At 26.5% G+C, this 20937-nt stretch overlaps 1 protein-coding gene across 2 annotated transcripts in view; it reads left to right on the top strand.

Moving 5' to 3' along the window:
• Positions 1-20937, top strand: part of LOC112682727 (monocarboxylate transporter 2) — a 218699-nt gene that overhangs the window by 104341 nt on the left and 93421 nt on the right. Inside the window, exon 2 of one of the 2 annotated variants that reach the window (XM_025553413.1) lies at positions 5472-5887. The exons of the other annotated variant lie outside the window; for it this stretch is intronic. Coding sequence (XP_025409198.1) covers positions 5472-5887 — 416 coding nt within the window. The remainder of the gene's footprint in view (positions 1-5471; positions 5888-20937) is intronic. 2 annotated transcript variants of the gene reach the window in all.

The following is a 20937-nucleotide window of genomic DNA, read 5'->3' as shown; positions in this document are numbered from 1 at the left end:
CTGACTGCATTAGATATTGACTCATTTTATCGAAACGGTATGAATTCCTTGAACGCTTACAAATAGCTATAACCAACAGCGTCTACAAATGTGTTGTGCTAGAAGTATATAAAAAGTTATTTTAAAAGCCTTTGATTCTAAACAGTTCCTACCGCACACTCTCGACTTTACGAGTGTGTTTCGACGATATTAATTTCCCTAAAGACTAATCGATGTACGATACCTAAAACATGTATCTTGTAAATGTTGCATTATGCATGTTTGATTTGAATTTACACGCTTTCAATCGATAGTACTTTTCGCGAATCGTTTAATTTTTTTTCAATCCAATAGTATATTTATTACTAAAGTTGTCGCATAAACTGATACCGTCGTTTCTCTACGTGTACACGTCTTTTAAAAAAAATATTGCGTTTTTACCGTTCGTTTGGAAATTGCCAACCCGCCTCACTGTACTAAAATATACGAGTATAGTTGTATATTTTTCAATTCTCAGATTGAAGTGCATCCTTAATACTTCAAAAACGCTTTACAATTTGAGATCATATCATAATAAAATAAAATTCGAATATTTTTGGTTTCGTGTATTATTAAATAGTTTCAAAATTATATTTTTAATTTTTATACGTAATTTTTAAACAACTAGTATAAGATTCTAGTCATATTCGATTTAAGTATACATTTAAGTATTATTAAATTAAGTATAAATTTAGTATTAAAAATATAAATCTCTTAAGTTAATAATTTAATGAATATATGTTTGTAGTAAAATATTGTAACTAAATATTTTGCATCAAAACCTCGTCGATGCACCTAAAAATATAGTTACCTACTTTTAGGTTATTTTTTGTAATTTATATCTAAAATAAATTTATAAAAAAATACAAAGGTACTAAAATGTATATAAATGACAATAAATAATATGCTTTACAGTTTATAATTTACTATCGCATTATATTATAATGTAAAATTTTAAAATACCATATTTTGATTACATTTCAAACTGCTAAAAATACATGTTCTCAGTAAGAATGCATATTTATAATCATACATGATATCAACGATTAAATAAAATAGCTTAGCTATATTATCCTGATCATATTATGATCCTGATCCTGATTATATTTATCCTGGTTACACAAATAAATAATTTTGTATTCAATGTAATGAGATATAATTAAAAAAAAAAAGTGGTGTGTTTTTCCTTTTTATTATGAGATAACAGTTTTTTTTTTTTAGTTTATCTTACATTGAAAACTCATTTACTGAGAATCAAAATAACAGTATACTTTTGGAAGGAAAGAATATGAGTTAAGTTTAAACTGTTACTTAATTTTTCTGTTAAAAAAAATAATTTAATTGGAAAAATCAGTAAATAATTTTAAAATTAAAAAAAAAAAAAAACAATTTGTGATTTGATTTTTGGTGCTTGATATTTTTTAAAAATATTTATTATCATCGGAATACTTTCTCCTTTTTCGATAAAAAAAAAAAAAATAATGCATCACCTGTACAATCTCATAATATTAATATATATACGTATTTATAGTGCGTATGTTCACATGAATATAACAGAAAAAAGTTTTAATGATAAATTATTTTGGTCACGATTTTAATATAAAGGCTGTAAAAGTGAAAATGTATTTTAATACAAAATAACTTCATCGATAAGTAATAATAAACATTAAATTTACAGAGTTTGAATATTGTCCCCTTTTCTAAAGGGTGAATAATTGAAAATAATTTCAAAATCACAGTGTCCGTTTCGCATTCATTATTAATAACAGGGTCAATAAATGTGGTGGTCATAAAATATGGATAAGATTAGGTAGACGTATATAACGGGTTTCATACGTGATCTATGCTTCGGATGGATCATTGAGTAACGGTTCCCCAAGTCGCTTTCTATACATATATCTATGAAATTAATATATATGTGTGTGTAATGTGTAACGTATGTTACGTATTAAATGTACATTCGCTTGTCACACTACTACATTACAATTTACAGTTCATACATACAGTATGGTATTACCTATATTAAATTTCTTTATAATAAATATCATTGGATCTACATATTAACCATCTTTTTAATCAAAACAATTTGATTTTAGATTTTATTTAGTGTTTCTTTTTCTTTTAAATAGTAGTTCATTCACTAAGAGTTAATAAATTTAACGGAATAGGTAGTAGAGAAAAAAAATTTGTTTTTTGAATTGCAATAAATAATTTAAACTATTTTAATATAAATAATGATTGAATACATTTTTCCTTAACACTAAGTATGCACATTTTTAGTAACGCAATGAAAAAACATAACCTTAATATAATTGTGTAACAATAAAAAATAGAGCTTTTTTCACAAAAATAAATATAATTTCATATTATTTCAATAATCGATTTCATATTTTCGAATACTATATTGTTTTTATGTATTTTGTATTAGTTTATTAGATAACAGTTTCTAAGTATAAAATAAAGGTTACCCACAGGACGTATCTACACAACATTTTAAAATAATTTATGGACTTCCTTGTTTATCCAAAGTGATACTAAATTATCGTTATGCATCGTCGGTACAAGCACATTTTAAAACAATTTAATTTCTAGTTTATTATTAATAAAAAACGATTAATTTAATTTTAATGATGATTACATATAATTATTTAGCAACTCAAAAACCAATAATTTAATTGATAATTATTTATTATTTTTTTTATTTTTTATTTATTATTATTTAAGTTGCTAATTATTAAATTTTTAACAATATAAAAGAAATGTTATAGTAAAATTATTTCACGACTTTTTTCATGCATGAACTCATTTATTTTTGACTTTATAAGATTAAAAAATATAATAAATTTGATTTCATTGGTCCTTAAATAAGATGCATTGTATTTTAACTGCTGAATGATTTAAAACATGTCCTTATATAACTGCAAAAAAAAAATTAAGAAAAATATATAAAACTGATTTTTCATAAAATAAAATAAATTTGGGTTGATTTGTGGTGATATTGAAATTAATTTTCCTAAAAAAACTTGATAATAATGAAAATTATTAATTTGAATGATTTGTAGTTGTCGTATATTCTTATAGCAAATTTTACCAGGTTTGAATTAAAAATAGATTTTAATTACATTATACGTCATGATATGATATTGCATAACTATATATTTTAATACTTGAAAATTGTAACGGTTCGATATAAGTTCGAAGTAAATACGAGCTTCTTTTAGAACTATTTTCAAATAGTACGATGATTTATCATTACTTGAAATTTCAATATACTCGACTTTGTGTTATATTTAATTTCTATCTTGCCTAAATATTCCATTTAATCTATTCTGCCTAAATTGTTTTTAAATGCGTTTTTAATTATTCATCCATGTTTAATTATAATTTATAATAATATAATCTTTGGATAAATTAATTGGATAGAACTTGTAGGGAATTTGAAATTACCTATTCATTTTAATTATTTATTCGTTGTTATATATATATTTGAGATGATGTATGTAAAGAAAAACTTAAAAATTATGTTCTAATGTAAATACATCAAAGAATGTACCTATAGAGCAACAGTCTATATTTTGTGTTCACACTAGTTATACATTTATTTTATGATATATAGTACCTTGCACGTTTTTTAATCTGGCATATATGATGTATGAATATAATTAAATTCAAATTTTCGATCGCAGAATTAAACGTAATTTGATTAGTTGTCCGTTCGAGAGTTTGGCCTTCTTGCGGTTTAATCGATAAATCATCATTATATGAATCGTGTATTTGTGATTATAGATCAACCGAAATTTAACATACCCAGATATATTAATTGGTTATTGCCAGATGATTTACTTGTGTCGTAGATCACAGATAACTCATTAAAACACACGAGGAACATTTATTATTTGAACGCTATATTATTTTTATCCGGCTACTAAATATGTGTTATACTCTTACGTGTTATTACTATTTAAAAAAAAATATTATAAACGTACGCATAAGGTCATCTGCATGTAGGTATATTGCTCCGAGCCATGTCGAACAAAATGATCTTTGTTTCGTATACTTAGTAGTGGTACTTGAAATTTTTTTAGGAAATAACAATTCAGCTCTCGCTGATAAACGAATTCTATAATAGCCAAATGTTTTCTTGTAGGACTACTCTCTTATTTACTTTTTTCGCGTGGTGCTCGTATTTACCAGTCTGTAGAAATATGCTTGTACACTTTTATACTAATGTAAATATAATAAATATATTTCTTCCTTAATCCTTGAAGATATACACACGTATGTTTAAATGAAAAATCATAATAGTATTACAGCTTTAATATTTTCACGGTGAAATACGATTTGTGAATAACGATGTTAAAAAAACATCAAAACAAAATATTTAGATAAGAATAAAAAAAGGGATAAAATGGTTTTTTCCTTGGAAGTTTACACCGTTTTATCGCAAGGACTTAGAAACGTTACGAATAATCTATACGTGTTCACTAATGCATGAAAATGTAATAAAATTAATTTTATTATTAAATGCCTATTATACATTGTAACATTAATTTTGTATAAAACATAATAAGCATTTGGGTTGTACGTAAACCATAAACATGCTGGTTACATACATGGTAAAGTTATAATAGTTTGTTATGCTTGGGTAATTCTTTTATGTTATCATTATAATTAATAAATAAGACAGAATTGCACTTCATTTCGCATCAGGCGTATTTTTCAACAGGCTGAATACAACGTAAATAATTCCTGAACATTGAAAGTTGTAAATCTATATGCTTTCAATCATAGGTTTATTAAGACTTTAGTATAACATTTAATATTTTCAATATATTTCACTAGTCGTATAAAATGTGTACAATATACCCCAAATTAATAGTTTGTTTCAGTTGGGATGGTGTGCAACTGAGATTCTGGAAGAATAACAGAAATCGCTAATACTATAAGATGCGTATCATCATACTTGATAGTATTCGAATTATTGAAACGTTTTAAACGATTTATTGTTTTTAAGTATTTCAATTCTAAAAGTATAATAAAAATTGATAGCCGATATTATTTTTAAATGCTTAAAAAAAAAAAAAAGAATAACGAATTACGAATAATTTCTATGATTAAATTTAAAACCGTTATTAGACGTACCGACGTGGTTTAGGAAAATGATTTGATTTGAGAACAATAAATTACAGTAAAATGATGTCACTGACTGCAGTTAGCGATGACCGTAGGGGGTGAATTGGATCGCAGATGTATTATATTTATAATAGTGCGGCGGTTGCGGACGGACGGTAATTATCCAAACGTTTGCGACCCGTGGAAAAAACGACGACAAACGACAGGAAACGCAAAATAAACGTGAAAAAATCCCTGAAATAATCTTATCAGGGTTTGATGTTATTAAAATAAAAAAAAAAACCGGTGTGCCGGTGGCGGGACGCGGTGTTATATTGCAGTGGAGTTGTGTTGAGCGTCGGCGGCGGCGTCGGTGGCGGTATCGTTAGCGGCGGACGGGGACTGTTTCGTTCCAGGAGCCTACCGCACTTGTTGGGCAACGACTCGGGCGTGGGCGGCAGCTTCAGCGATGGCGGGTGTCCCGACGGTGGCATCGGCGGCGTCGGCCACCACCATGGCGGTGCCCCGTTGCCCGGCCACTGCAGCAAGTCGCAGCCGGCCGGTCTGTCCGGGCTCGGCGACGTCCGGCAGCTGGTCACGCTCAAGCAGCACTACTACCCCGAGGGCGGCTGGGGCTGGGTCGTGGCCGCCGTGGCCGTGGTCGCGCACCTGCTCACGCACGGGCTCCATCTCGCGTCCGGCGTGTTCGTCCAGGAGTTGGTGCACAAGTTCGGACCAGGCACGGTCGTACCCGCAGGTACCGTACAATACACTTCTACATTCTTCTTCTTTTTTCCCGGCTTAACGGTCCTTGTAGGACCTGAGCTGCCGCAAATAATCCTCTCCATCTCTCCCAGTTCAATGCCGTATCAATTGACACGTTCCTTCCCAGTATCTTGTTGTCATCTCTACCGCATCTTTTCTTATGTAAAGTCTCCGTTAGTAATTTTCTTATGATGCCGTTATCAGATATTCGTACATATATATTATATATACAGGGCCGTGGAGAGAGAAACCCGGGCCCGGGGGGTATATCTTAATTTTTTCTGCAGTGTTCATTAAATTCTTATCATTAACTGTGTTTAATTTTTAATAATTTGTAGTCCCTAATTTTCAAGCCCGGGGGATAATTCCTTCCCCTCCCTTCTCAAGAGGTCTGTATATTTATATATTTAAACATTTTTGTATTTAAATTATATGTATATATATGTAGACACAAATAAGCACATACACACATGTGCATATTCGTACATATGCTGTACCTATGTTTTGATTTCGGTTGTTTCATAGTATATTGCTTAACTCCAAAACATCACTTCGTTCATTTTGCTTTTTACAGATTGCCATAGAACAGTATGAAATCATTTTTTTTACTCTTCTAAAAATTAGTGATTTTTTGCCTTTTACCAGTTGATGTGCATATTATATATGTCCATATAATTGTACACAAGACACGTAGTTGCATATTAGTAATTTGAACCAGAAGGGATTGAAATAATGTTCAATAACTATTGAAAAGCCGGGGTTGTCTAAAAAAAAACAAATACATCTCAGGAAATTTGAAATGTTATACCAGCTATGGTGAACTCATGATTTTATTTTGGTACCGATAATGGTCTAAATATTTGGACGGGTGTTAAGTGGACGAGGGTGTATTTTCATAATCGATATCATGTCATTATTGATCTTTGCTATTAATTTTTAAAAATAAATTATAAATAATTTAGAATAAAGTCAAACAAAAGAAGAGGCTTTTTGGTGTAGCTTCTCCGATAGTAAAAGTTGTCAAAAAAACAGAAAAAAAAGATCAATATATTCTATTCGCTAAGATACATGTATTATTTTATCAACAACACTATTTTATTAAAACAATCTAATCTTTTATATATTTTCTCACTTAATTTTTGTACACCTTATATAGTATTTAAAATTATTATTTAATAATTTAAAAAATAAAAAATTGTCATTATGCACTTTTAACAAATATTACGTTTGTATATTCCACCTTTTCAATAACATTTTATATGATTTTTGATACGTATAAATCACTGTTGATCAATTAGATACTTACGAAAACCATTGAATTTAAAATCAAATTTACCAAACTATCATGAAGATCCATTTCATGTAAATCATTGTTTTTGGGCTTATAATAGCGTTACTATTGCATCAATATTTGCGTAATATATGCCAATTCGTGTTTTAATTTCTATGCTTAGTTTATCGATCGAACGTAATTTTGAAAATTTGACGAATGATTTTGAATCTTACCAACTCTCCCAGCGCATATTGTTACTGAATTAATTATATTACCGGCTGATGTAAACATGTTCTGATTATTAATGTGTTGTTCCGACCAAGTGATGATGTGGGTGGCATGTGTTTAATTTTGGTGAGCGACTTCACGTGTCAAATCATGCGTGACTACGTATATATAACGCGTTTGTGTGTTGTTTGTAAATGGCCTATGGGGGTTCGTGGCGAAGAATAGCTTATAGAATCCCTTCATCACTACTCGTATCAGTAACCGTGTAACCGTTTCGACCATAATAAATACCATTTAGCCCTGAATGTGTGGTTCTCGTTTTAAAACTATATACATGTATAATATATATGGTTTGGCGGTATGTTGTTGTTTGTACTGCGTGTAAGTCACTGAGTCGTCATTATCATTCCGGACGAAATTCCTATATGCATCCGAATCGAAATTCACGTACACGAATCGCGGCCGAACGAAGGGTTCGAATCGCGGCCGAACGATCTTTAGAGGAGGAGAAGCCCTCGTGTTTGTTTCTCCGATTATTATACAAAATATTTACTCTCGCTCCGTCACCAACCACGACGCCATTCAGTCCTGTTTTTCGAAATCTTTTGAACTTCCGTTTTTACAAATATGCCTAGTAGTAGACATTTATAAATATTTTTTACTGTTTGAAGTCGTATATCGCGTTTAAATTCATGTTTTGGGACATGTTTTACGATACACGTAACGATACAGTGTATCAGAATCGGTTTTCTATTGATTTCTTTTAAATAGTTAGAAATTACTTTTTCTTATAGTTTTACTATAGCACATTGACTACATTTACAATAATTTATTTGCTATTATCTGCTTAAATAGTTATGTACCTTTAGTAATAAACATTGTTTATAATACGTCATTATCTCGTTTGAGAACCATATTTACTGGAAATTAATAATATACGTTTTAATAGTAAAAACAAAAATATGATTTTATTGATAAGGAAGTTGTATATTATTGTTTTTTTTTTCATTTTGTCAAATAATAAAAAACGATGTTCAACACAAAGTTTTTGGTACTATATATAATTCAATATTTTTATAAATATTATGCCAAAAATACTTCTCTTGGTTGATATTTTATCATAGATACTTCGAAAACTCGATTGCAGACGTAGATGCACATAATTAAGTTTTAGAGCAACACAAAAAAAGTACGTTTCATAAGCATTGATTTTACAAGTTATCCTATAATAGAAAAACTAGGTTAAATAAATTACATGGAATACGGAAACAATTTTTTAGAATAATCTTTATATGATTATATATTATTTTAACATTTGAATAGAATTGTATTTACATTTATAACACATATTATGTTACGTTACAATAAACAGACGCACACATTCACACACACACACACACTCATATAGTGTTGTACAATTGTATTTTAATGGAAATTATAGGAAAATTTATATATTATGTAAATATACCTTTTCGGATTGTTGTTCTTCTTTATTGGTAATAAATAAAATTAGTAATTCATCAATTTTATTGAAATTTATTGAAGAATTGGAATATGAACTTATTACATATTTTATAATACTACCCTACCAGTCGATATATAGATTTATGGATTTGTTGACAAGCAACTGATCATGTAACAGATGAATATCTAAACTATATTTTTGAAAGACATATTATTATATTTCATACGATATTATTCACATTTTATAGTATAGATAGTTTAATGTACTCGAAGAACCATATCATAAAAATTAAATGATTATAGTTGGTCAAAATCATGTGACTTTATTGACTGTAATTAGCTGTATGTTGATTTTTTAATGTTATAATAAATTATCACCACAAAACGAAGTATTTATACATATATTTCTTTATATTTAGTTAATTGTACATAAATATTTACAAAACAATTATACATAGGATTATAAGATTCTTAAAGTATGTATGTATGTATGTAGTATGTATGTAACTGTTTCTTCAACTATAGAATTTATAAAGACATCCATATTTTTTAATTTTCTTCAGTTACTATTATTTACGAATCAGTTGGTGACCAATTTTATTGCTTGAGATAAAATAAAATATGAAAATACAAATATGATTTTTTTTTATAGTAGTATTTGTTATGTTTATGTCCCAGATTTTTGCACATCAAAGTAAGCGATTTAACATTTGCGTTAAAATAAACTAAATGTTTTACAACACCTCGTAATGATTTCAGCTTATCATATAACTAAACTGGTTTAATTTCCAGTTTTATATTTTTTTTATAAATAATTGTGCTTAATGAAAATATTACACTATTTTATAAGTATTATGCAAAAATATGAGTATGAATTTGGATTGCGAAGAGATTAACATGGCCGAGATCAGGAGTGGCAAATTATTTTGACGCTACATGTCAAAATTACATTTTTTTTTTTATGTTTTAACCTACTATTAAATATTATATATTTAAAAAAAACATTTTTAATATTAAAATATGAATAAAAAAATTTAATATTTAAATATTTTTAAATACATATAATTAAAAAAGTACATTACCTTGATAATTATTCATTATCTTAAAGTGATTTATTTTGTTGAGTTACCAATTCGTTGATATTATGGTTTACAATTAGTAGCATTTAATAAAGCAAATGCGGCACTACATTCATCAGTTAGTCGGTTTATTAAATCATATTTTATGAAATTAATTTATCGAGAATAGTGACCACATGTAAAAGTTGAAGAAAAGGTAGACAAAGTTACTGATGCTACTATATTGTGTTATGTTACATTTAGTAAATTATTTACATTTTTAACAAATCTGAAATTTGATTTTTTGAAAAACGTTAACAATAGTAAAAAGGTACTAACATTTAATATTGAAATTTATTATCAAAGATTAAAATATAATATAAATATTTTAACCATATTTGTACTTGCCATCCCTAGCCTAGATTATAATAATACTGCAGAACAAGAAAAAAAAAATCCTAAAAAAATCGTTCATTTAATGGTTAAATTAAATTAATATGTTAATTTATCGAATTAATTCGTATGCCATGATTATTTTATTATTGATCCTATAATTGAATGAAAAAATTTTAATTTGAAAAATAGATGCCTATAGTAATAACGTTGTGCACGATAATTTAGCTGCAAGAAAAAATACTGTTATAATAATATAACAAGCACAATAGATAATTTAGTGTTATGAATTGGATGAATATATTTCTTAGTTTTCCGAGAGTCGTGGCTTATGGATGCAGTATAATTTGGTACATGATCGGAAGTGGTGCTTAAATATGCAAGAAGAATGGTTTGGTTTAAATATACTTTTACAACCACTTGTTAATTATGATTAGTTGTTACTATCCAAGTTTTTTTTATTATATTGCTATTTAAATATTACCTTATTTTTAAATTGCAAAAGTTATGCCCGTTAATTTTTAAACGATATCCCATTTTTTTAATTTTTTTTTTTTTTTTTAATATAAATTAATGTATTATGACGTACTTATAATGAGTATTGTTTTTTTTTTTAATTTAACGTTCCGTAGTGTTTCCATAAGTATAATTGACAAAAACGTATCAAACGTGTTTAACTTACGCAAACATAACGTTGGAGATACTGTATAATTTTAAAATTATGTATATGGTTATATAAAGTTCTCGTGTTTGATGTTGTTATTATTTTAATGTTAATGTCAGATAATAAAATGAAAAGCGACGGATGATTTATGCGCTCGCAAGGTGGTCGTTAGACAACCGGTTCGTCCAAAAAGACAATAACACCTACTCCCACTCGCCCGGACTGTTGACTGCATTTGTACCTATGTACAATGTGTTTGTACAATTTAAATGATTGAGGCGTGTGTATTCCGCAACAACTTCCAGTATCTAGTTTCGAAACCATCAGCTTTGGATCGGAACAATATCGAACGGAAAGAAATATGTTGTTTGAACAATGGAACACGAAAACTGAAAATGTTTTGCCCTTTTCAAAATCATATTTCGATAACATGTAACATTCACTACGCGTGTTAACACACGGATTCGTATTATGCTGGGAGGTGAAAACTGTACGAATCAGAAAGTATTCACAGCGTTGTTAAAAATCATTTTATTTTTTCCTTACATGGGTGTTTGTATCATTGAATATTTTCCAAAAATGTTCAATAAATATACACTATCTAACGCGTGTACCTTTACTTCGGTACATATAATTACACAGATGTTTCACAAAAATAAATATTATTTATTGTGCTCATGAAATCTATACACATTACAACATAACGTCTATATTTTTTTAGGATTTATTCAAAACGAAAACCATAAGAATACGTAGTTGTTAGAACCTTATTGTTAGTCATATGTTATGGCCATGGTTACGTACATGCATAGTTTCTTACTTAGACTTCAAGTACTTCATACGTTTTTTAAAGTTTACCATCACACACTATGAAGTGTACTGCAGTATATGGTTAGGTACTTGGTAGTTGATAGATCCATATTAAATTGAATAATGGTTTAATGATTTGATTTAATCGATTATGGATTAATTTTTTTACGTTAATTTTAATATATCAAGAGCTTACAATAATATTTTTTCATCAAACTTCCGAAAAAAACTGGAAAGTTCATGAAAATAACTATGAATTTTAACCCGTAACAATTTATAATAATATCAAGATAAAATTTGTAATTCGTGTTTTATAACTTTAATCATCATAAAGATATATATACAATAGCTAATTTAAAAATACAAAAATTTGATAATAATGTTTTTTTTTTTTTTTTTTATTAATAATAAAACACAATCTGTACAAAAAATCAGCACAAAAAGTAGTTTTGCTAAAATAACATATCGAATTGAAATAAACTTAACAATATAAACTAGACTTAAAAGGAAGTCACCCATTGGAGACATCTAGAAACTAGTTGGGTTGGTGATTACTTATAAAGTAGATCATGATTCCAATTGCGTTTGAGCCTACGAGGGGGTTTGTCAGGAATGTAGGAATTGACAATAATGTTAATGTATTTTTGTTCAATATATTGATTTCTTTATTATTCATTTTAGACTATATTTAATATATTTTAATGTAATTTTTTTTTTGACTTATCAATAATTGGTTGCAGTTAATATACTGTATAAACATATTCATATAACAACTATATAAAACGGACCTCATAATATTACGGTACTTTAGATTGGTTATTTTATGACAATTGTGTACTCAGTATTTGCGATACGAAGAAAACCCTAGAACATACATAATAAATTAATTTATATGGATTCATTTAATTACTTTTATTTAATAAATGTTAGTCCTCAATAGACATTTTATTGAAAATGTTAGTAGGGTATAAAAATCTGCTATTTTTAAAACTGTAACTATTCAAATTTGTTCATGTATATTATAAATTAAAATAATATATTCTACAATTTAAGTGTTTCATTATACCATTAAATAAATTTTAAATAGCAAATTACGTTTAATTATTTCATTAAAAATTTAATAATTTCTCGAGAATCAAGTTTACCGAAAATGATTTGGAATTAATTGGTTTAGAAAAAAATTTTATTTTAATGTTTTAACCATTGTACATGTTTATGAAAGTTTTAGATGACTAAGTTACAATTTAGAGTATGTTTGAGTTTACGAATATTATCAGAGATCAAACATGATTTATAACGGTTGTTCTACTACATAGTAAAAAATGTTTAGTGTCGAAGTTAAATTATAACCCAGAGCAATAACATTTGTGACTCTAAAGATATTATTATCTGGCATAGCCTTAAGATTTAATCTAAACAAATTTTTGGATTAATATAAATTTTACACATATTTGATTCCTATATTCTCCTTCCTTGAAAATTATAAAAAAAAACATATCGGTCGATAATTTACTGAATGATGGTTCAGAATATTTAGTATTCACACATATACACATGTATTTGCACTCATAAAATATTTTAATACAACAGTATAGTTAATCATGATTTTAACAAAGTAACAATATTACAGCTTAAATAATCTCCAACCAATTGAATAGTACTCACTGTTTAATGTCATATTTATGTTTTCAATGATTAAAAAATTATAGACATTACTATGTATTTTTGTGTATATATATTTTTAATAGCTAGTAGTTTATAAAAATTATTTTATCATAATTTTTAAAAATATGTTTAGTAATTTCTAAGTGATTATAACTATAATTTAAGTGTAATATGTGCTTGATACTATTACATAATACTGAACACTATGAGATAAATAAATTCACAATTTTTAACTAAATTGGATTCTTGAAAAAATAATTACCGGAAATAATTTGATTCAAGAATTTATGGATACCAATCTCTAATAGAACTTACACAAGAATTACTTTTGAAAGTGTCAAAGTATTACAATCTTAGCACTTTTCTTAATAACATTTTTCTTTTTTGAACAACTTTATATTTTCAACCAATACATTTAATGCAAAATTATGAATTCTTATTTTGTAGTTACTCATCATAAAATTATTTATGGTGATCCGTTATTCAATGATTTTTATATAATAATACGATTACTAGATAATTTTTAAGAAAATAACCAATTACATTTTTTTTCTTACCTGAAATGTTCTAGTGTAAACGTGTTTAGAAATTGAAAATGAATTTCATTATTATGAATTTTTTTGTACTAAATCAAATCTAAATTAAGATTTAGGTTTGAATTTAGTAATTAGAATAACTGTATTAAATATATATTAATGTATATTATTTATTATAAATTTACTTGTAAATAATTTAAAAGTTATATTATTTTAATAATATAATTCACTTATTTTCTATGATTTTTTTAACCGGAGTGTTTTCAATGCTAAAGAGTTACTAATTTTTCCAAGTAACGTATTAGGTGACACATATTATACGTGAGAAACGTATACTATAATAATATGTTTATTTATAAACAAATAACCAACATGGCTTCACGTTTTTGTAGTAAAAACAAATCGTCAAATCAGAAAAAATCCAGCATTGAATTCTTTATACCAAAACAATATGAGTATCACGATGTAGAGTTGACTGTTTTGTCGTTTTAAATGATGAATATTTCTATAATTATTGTGTAGGAGCTTTTACGTTACTTTATTTCAAATTGATTTAGGTCTATATAAATTAGGGATGCCATAAATTTATAAGGTGAAACCGGGACAACACAAACACAGTATTGAGATTGAGTAATATACTTTTTATACATTTTTTAATATATTGAGAGGACCAGTGGCGTATACAAGGGGGGATATGAAGGTGAAATTCTCCCTAGGCCTTTTTTAAATGTTACAAAATAATGTTCTTAGTGTGAGAGCTTTAGAAATGTAAAAAAAAAAAAAAAATAATGATTAAATAAAAATAATAATTTTTTGCAAATGAACCCCCTGATCTACCCCATACCGAAGTTATGTATACGCCACTGAAGAGAACCATTAATGGCTGGTAATATAATATTTAAAAAATTGTTTGTAAAATAAAATATAGTCGGTATATATTATATGTATAAATTACAAATTATGTTTTTATTATATACTGTTGATCGATTACGATTAAAAATGTACTTTGAGATAAAATTATCGAAATTAAAAATTACGCAATACTACATTTCCTCTAAACGTCTAAGCCGGGACGTATGGACGTCTCGTAAACATTTTTCGGGACATTGGGGTGCGAATTCCAAAACCGGTGACAATCTCGGTTTTCCGGGACGTATGGCAACCCTAATATAGATTGTACTACAAATTAAATGGAAATGAACAAATTGATCGATATACAAAAATGATTGGTTAGATATTGCAAATTTAATACCATTGTAGTTAATACTATTGCAAATAACTTTGTTATTTTAATTGCTATTATGGTATTACGCCAAGGATGAAATTAACAATTGTTATAGTTGAATTTATGCATTCATATTGATAGTGTTCTAATAATTGCACATTTCATTAATTTCATTCAACCAGAGAATCGTAGAATATATATAAATATGTTTTATTACTACGGTTTTGTTTTAATAAAGATGTTGGTAAATCGAAATAAACAAATTACACCTATTACATATACATAAAGCGTAAGCCCGTATTGTCTGCACGAGATTGAATAGGTATATTTATTGGCTATTTCCCAAAAGTCCATTCATTCAGGTCGTGTACGGATTTTCTATACAGAGGAACCGAAAAACAACCTATATAACTTGTTTATTTATATTTTGCTTTGTATTACATCTATGTTTTAACATCCGATGGGTATAGATCTTTGTATAAGAAGAATACAGTTCACATAGATTACAGTAGTATTGGTTTTGAAAAAGACGTTTAATGGCATAAAGACCTTCTCATTTCCTCTTATTCACTTATAGTGGGTTAGTGACGTACTGAAGGAGTTTGTTCTGTTAATACATCTGACGATTCATATACACCAGCCGGTCGTTCATCATGAAACGAGCGACGAGTTCCATTCGAGAAGTTTATATTGCGCATTTTAACGTTTTACTTCTGTGTGAAATTTGATTTATTATCTGAAGCTTTCATTTTGTCTGGACACTTTTGTTTTTCATATTTGAGATTCCGAAAGATTGTTGTATTTTTTTTCTACGCTAGACAATAGTTTCATATGGAATTAAAACTCAGTGTTGGGTGGTATCACTGATACAGATTTAATTGAAAAATATGTCATTTAAAAGAAAAATATCATTCATCATTTTAAGGTACGAAAAAAAAAAAATCATCGAAATCTTCAATGTAATCCAAGGTTTGTTTAACTTTCAAAAGATATTACACATAGTTATGTGCGCAGTGCTCTCATCGCCACGGTAAACAGAAATGTCTTTCAAAGTTCAGCATTTACGTTTAAATATTTACCCTTTACTGTAATCGAACAATCTGCTTAATCCCCGATGAATATCTTCAACGACACGTAGTGAAGATACGTGCCGTTGTTTAGCAATTCGATGACGATAATGGCTTATTGAGATTGTTGCTTTTCATTTCACGTTAAACTGAACGTGAGTATTACAACGTTAAAGTAATCTAATCGTGTGATTTTACTTATATATACAGGTATAACAAACTTATCATTACAAAAACATGTTTGAAGTAATGAAAACGTTTAGAATTTATGTTAAACAACGTTTTATATTTGTATATCAATTAAATTATTTCTAATTATAAAATTTAAATCTTGCATCTATGTTTTCTTCAACTGCTTTCTTTCTTAGTAGGTTATATTGTTTTTAAAAAGTCATACCTCAATTCATCTTCAAGAAATATATATTGTTTTACAAAAGAAAAAATGAAAAAATGAACTGGCTTTTGTGTAAAAATTAAAATAACACACTGAAAAATACGTAAAGCTTCACTGTTTTCTTAATACTTTTTTATTTATCTATGAATAAGCAGTATTCGCATTTTAATATGTTATTAAATAATGAGTAGGTATATCATATTATCTCGTGAAATAATATCGTCTGATTACATTTATGTCATTACCTTAAAAAAATTATTTCATATAACTATTATTGATTTTTTTTATTTAAATTTCAAACCTTCCGTTTCGATATGGCTAACTTCGTCTTACCTTGTTTATTTGAAATAAAATCTGTATCTGGTAGGTTTGATTTATTGAAAGCTTTAATATATTTTATGTAACTTCATCTGTATGTGATTGAGCCTAATAGTGTTTAACAAATCGATACATTTCAAAATCAATGTGTTTATATTTTATTTATTTATGTATGTGTAAAATGAATTTATTTATATATGTTTCTGGATGTTATCATCACAACAACTATGCAATGTTCTTTTAACTCAGTAGTAAGAAATACGCTATTATGGTTTATAGCAGGGTTATTCCATGCAATAAATGTACGATAGTGCACATAACTATAATAATTACATTTACATTCAAATACAGTAGGAAGTATGACTTTTTGCGGCATTCTATTTGAAAACCCCGGAATAACGTACCATCACTTGTCTTGAGCTCTGGCTAATGAAGTATCAAATTCTAAAGTTTCATTAAATATTTGAAACGCTAACACATTGGTATTGCATATATGTAGTTTTTAAATACTCGACAATAGTGGCAGCACAAATTATTATTATCAGATTTTTGACCGATAAGTTAAGTATGATATACCGAAAACATATTTCAATGTAAAATACGGATTCTCATGTATTTATCCTATAATTAATGAAAAATAAAATGCATTAAGTATTATGTATGGAAAGTGAATTTCAGTTAGTTTTGTTAAACATCGAACAAACTTTTAAAACATAACTTAATGTTACAGTCAAAATAAAACTCTGGGTATTTTATGCTCCCAATAAATATATTACAATAAACAAAGTTTAAAGTAAAGTCAAATAAAGTTTTGGACGTATTTTGGTCAATGATACATTACATACTAATATTTTATAAGTAACATCATATTTTAATATTGAAAGATTTTCTTTTCGGACTCCTTCATGATTTTTATACGTGATATGACAATTTATAAATGCAAGAAAATAATAAATAAATAAACAGTATGTTTAATTCTAGTTCTTACAATTAAACAATCCCTAATTTTTTTTTTTAAACTTTTTACTATTATGTGTTCATATTGATCATGAATGAGATTGAGTAATATCCTTCATGCTATTATAATATTTCATTTATAACTTGTATTTTCATTAGTTATTAGATTCTTTTAAATTATAATGCTTTAAAAATGCTCAGTTTAAATATGCCGTAAGACTAACCAATGTAGAAATTAGTCATTTATATTCAAGGTAACAAAATAAAGTAATCTAATTATTTATTTAGCCCTAAGAATAGTATATTATCCGTTATCCGCTTTTTTTATATCTTATTCAACTATATTTTTGTGGGTGAAAATAACACAATTAAAAACACCATACATTTCTAACCAATTTATTTTTTGTGTTTTATACGTGAATATCAATTCGTAAATGTATTCCTATAAGAAGATGCAACAAATACGTGATATAAATATTTAAGAGGATAAGAAAAACATAAATTTAAAAAAATGCTGTATTATCGTAGAGTCTCAGTGAATACTTTATTGGTCACGTTTATTGAATTTAATGGTGTTGTAAGTTTAAAACTTTTGTAACGTCTGTGATAAACATCTGAGAAACCAATGTACGTAGTTTTATAAATATTTTCCTGGTGTTAATTCATTGGCACATGCCAAGAAATAATAATTTTGAAAGAAAATTCTACCATTAACAAAAATTAATAAAGACATTATAATTAATTTGATAAAAATATATTTTTATTTTTATTTTTTGTACAGAATGATTTGAGATTGAATTTATTTTCACTTAAAAATTAATGATCAATGACTAATATAACGTTTTTTTTTGTCGAATTGCTATTTTAAATCTTATATTGGTAAACTTAGATATGGATTGCATAATAAAACAATGTCTAAATCGAAGTATTGATTTAAATTATAATATAAAGGTATACGTTTAAATTATTTTTGATTATAAATTATTATTGATCTATAAAAACTCTATTTAAATTTAAATTTTAACTTGTTATTACGTTTCAGTAAATTCTGAACGCAATTATGTAATTTTAATTTTTATTGCTAATGATATAATTTATAAAATGTATCATTTATGCATTTAAGATCACTTAATTTTATACTTTTTACATATTTTTAAATTAACATTTATGTATGATTAATAAGTAAGTCAAATTTTTAAAGTGTTATATTTCTTTGAATAGATACTAATACATTTTTTCTTAAAATAGACGATACTGTTACGTTTTATAGAATCTAATAAAAGTATTTTAAAGATTTTAAAATTTTTTTTGGATATTTGGTCATAGAATGTACACATAGTTAAAAATTAACCATTTAATAAATCAGATATTTCTAAGGGTGTCTTAACTCTTGCATTAAAAATTAATGTTTTCAATGCTTGATTTTGCACTACAGTTCTACACTAAAATACTTTTGCACCATAGCTCTATAATTGTATTTAAATTTTATTTGTAGTGTATCTCGTGGAAATTTGTAAGCTGTCATCACATTCTAGTCAAAACATAAATTTGATGTTGGAAAATGCGATTCATATGGTTCTTCTTTTTCTTTTTTTTTTTAATTATTTATTAAATTGTTTTGTATAAAATAATTAAAAATAATAAACATAAATAATTTGAACATTCCTGTGCTAGGAAGCTAACTGAAAAAGCTGTTTTCCAGCTGTTAGTAGGCCATTGAAATGGAAGTGGATTTTGGAAACGATTCTGTGTAAAATTCTTTCGTCAGTTTTTCCAATTAAAATTCATTGTCTGTTTGCAAAATTAATCTTGTTTAAAACTATAAACTTATTTAGCAGAACTATTTAAAATTTTGTAAATGGAAGTGAATATATTGACTACTATTAATCAATCAAACAATGTACGCGAAGAAATACATTTTAAATAACTTTATCCACGGGTAAAATATTTATTTTACCAAAACAGTGGCTGTTAAAAATACAAGTAAAAATTGTGTAAACCGTAATCTTGGATAATATAGAATCATTTAGATTTATCATTTAGAATTATTTAGATTTTAAACTGAGTTTAGATTAATCATAAATTGTGTGTGGATTTTTACTGATTAAACTATGAACATATCTTTAATGGATTATTTTTTCATAATAAGTTCAATCTTTTAATTTTTACAATATTACTCAAAACTTCTAATTATTTAAACTAGAAAGTTATATATTTAATCATTATATAAAAAAAAAATAAGATGGAATGTACGATATAAATGTACACGAAAAATGTATTATTAATACCTTCAATAGAATTGTTTTCAAAGCGTTTCGAGTTAACATTCAGAACGTTTTTTTTATGTATTCCGGCTTTACGTTTTATTGAAGAACTTTAACATTTAATTAACATTTAGAAGTTAGACTTTTAAATTAAAAAAAATTATTGCACAGTACTTATATAGATTCGTATGTATAATATTATTATAATATTATAATATTAATATTATTCACATAGTTTCTAGTTCATACCTATAAAGAAACAAAAATGATTAAATTACAAAACATATCTAATCATTTTATTTTATTTGTATTCCCAAGTATAGAAAAAATGTATACTACAATTGAGACTAGTTATTTTATTAAAAAGAAAGTTCAGAATATGGTCTTGTTGTGATATTCACATAAAGGCATGGTTAAGAATTATCAACTTTCTTGAATTGATAAAATGTAAGCATTATATAATTAATCATGACATTTTCTGTTATGAAATTTTATTTACTAAAATAAATTTTTTTTTTCCTATTTCTCTGTACAAAAACGTATAAACAATTAAATACTTAAATATGATATAATAATAGACAAACAATATATTTTATATAAATATAAATATAAGTATAAATATACTCATAATAGGTAGACATTAACAGTAAATCTGATATCAACAAATATGGTGTATAATTTATTTTCAGTTTTTCGAAAAAATTAGAATATTACAGTATTATGTTA

This window comes from Sipha flava, unplaced genomic scaffold (genome assembly GCF_003268045.1).
Source record: "Sipha flava isolate LNK unplaced genomic scaffold, YSA_version1 209_pilon_pilon, whole genome shotgun sequence".
NCBI lineage: Eukaryota > Metazoa > Arthropoda > Insecta > Hemiptera > Aphididae > Sipha > Sipha flava.
Note: the sequence above shows the minus strand (reverse complement) of the source record. Positions and strands in the feature narration are given on the sequence as shown.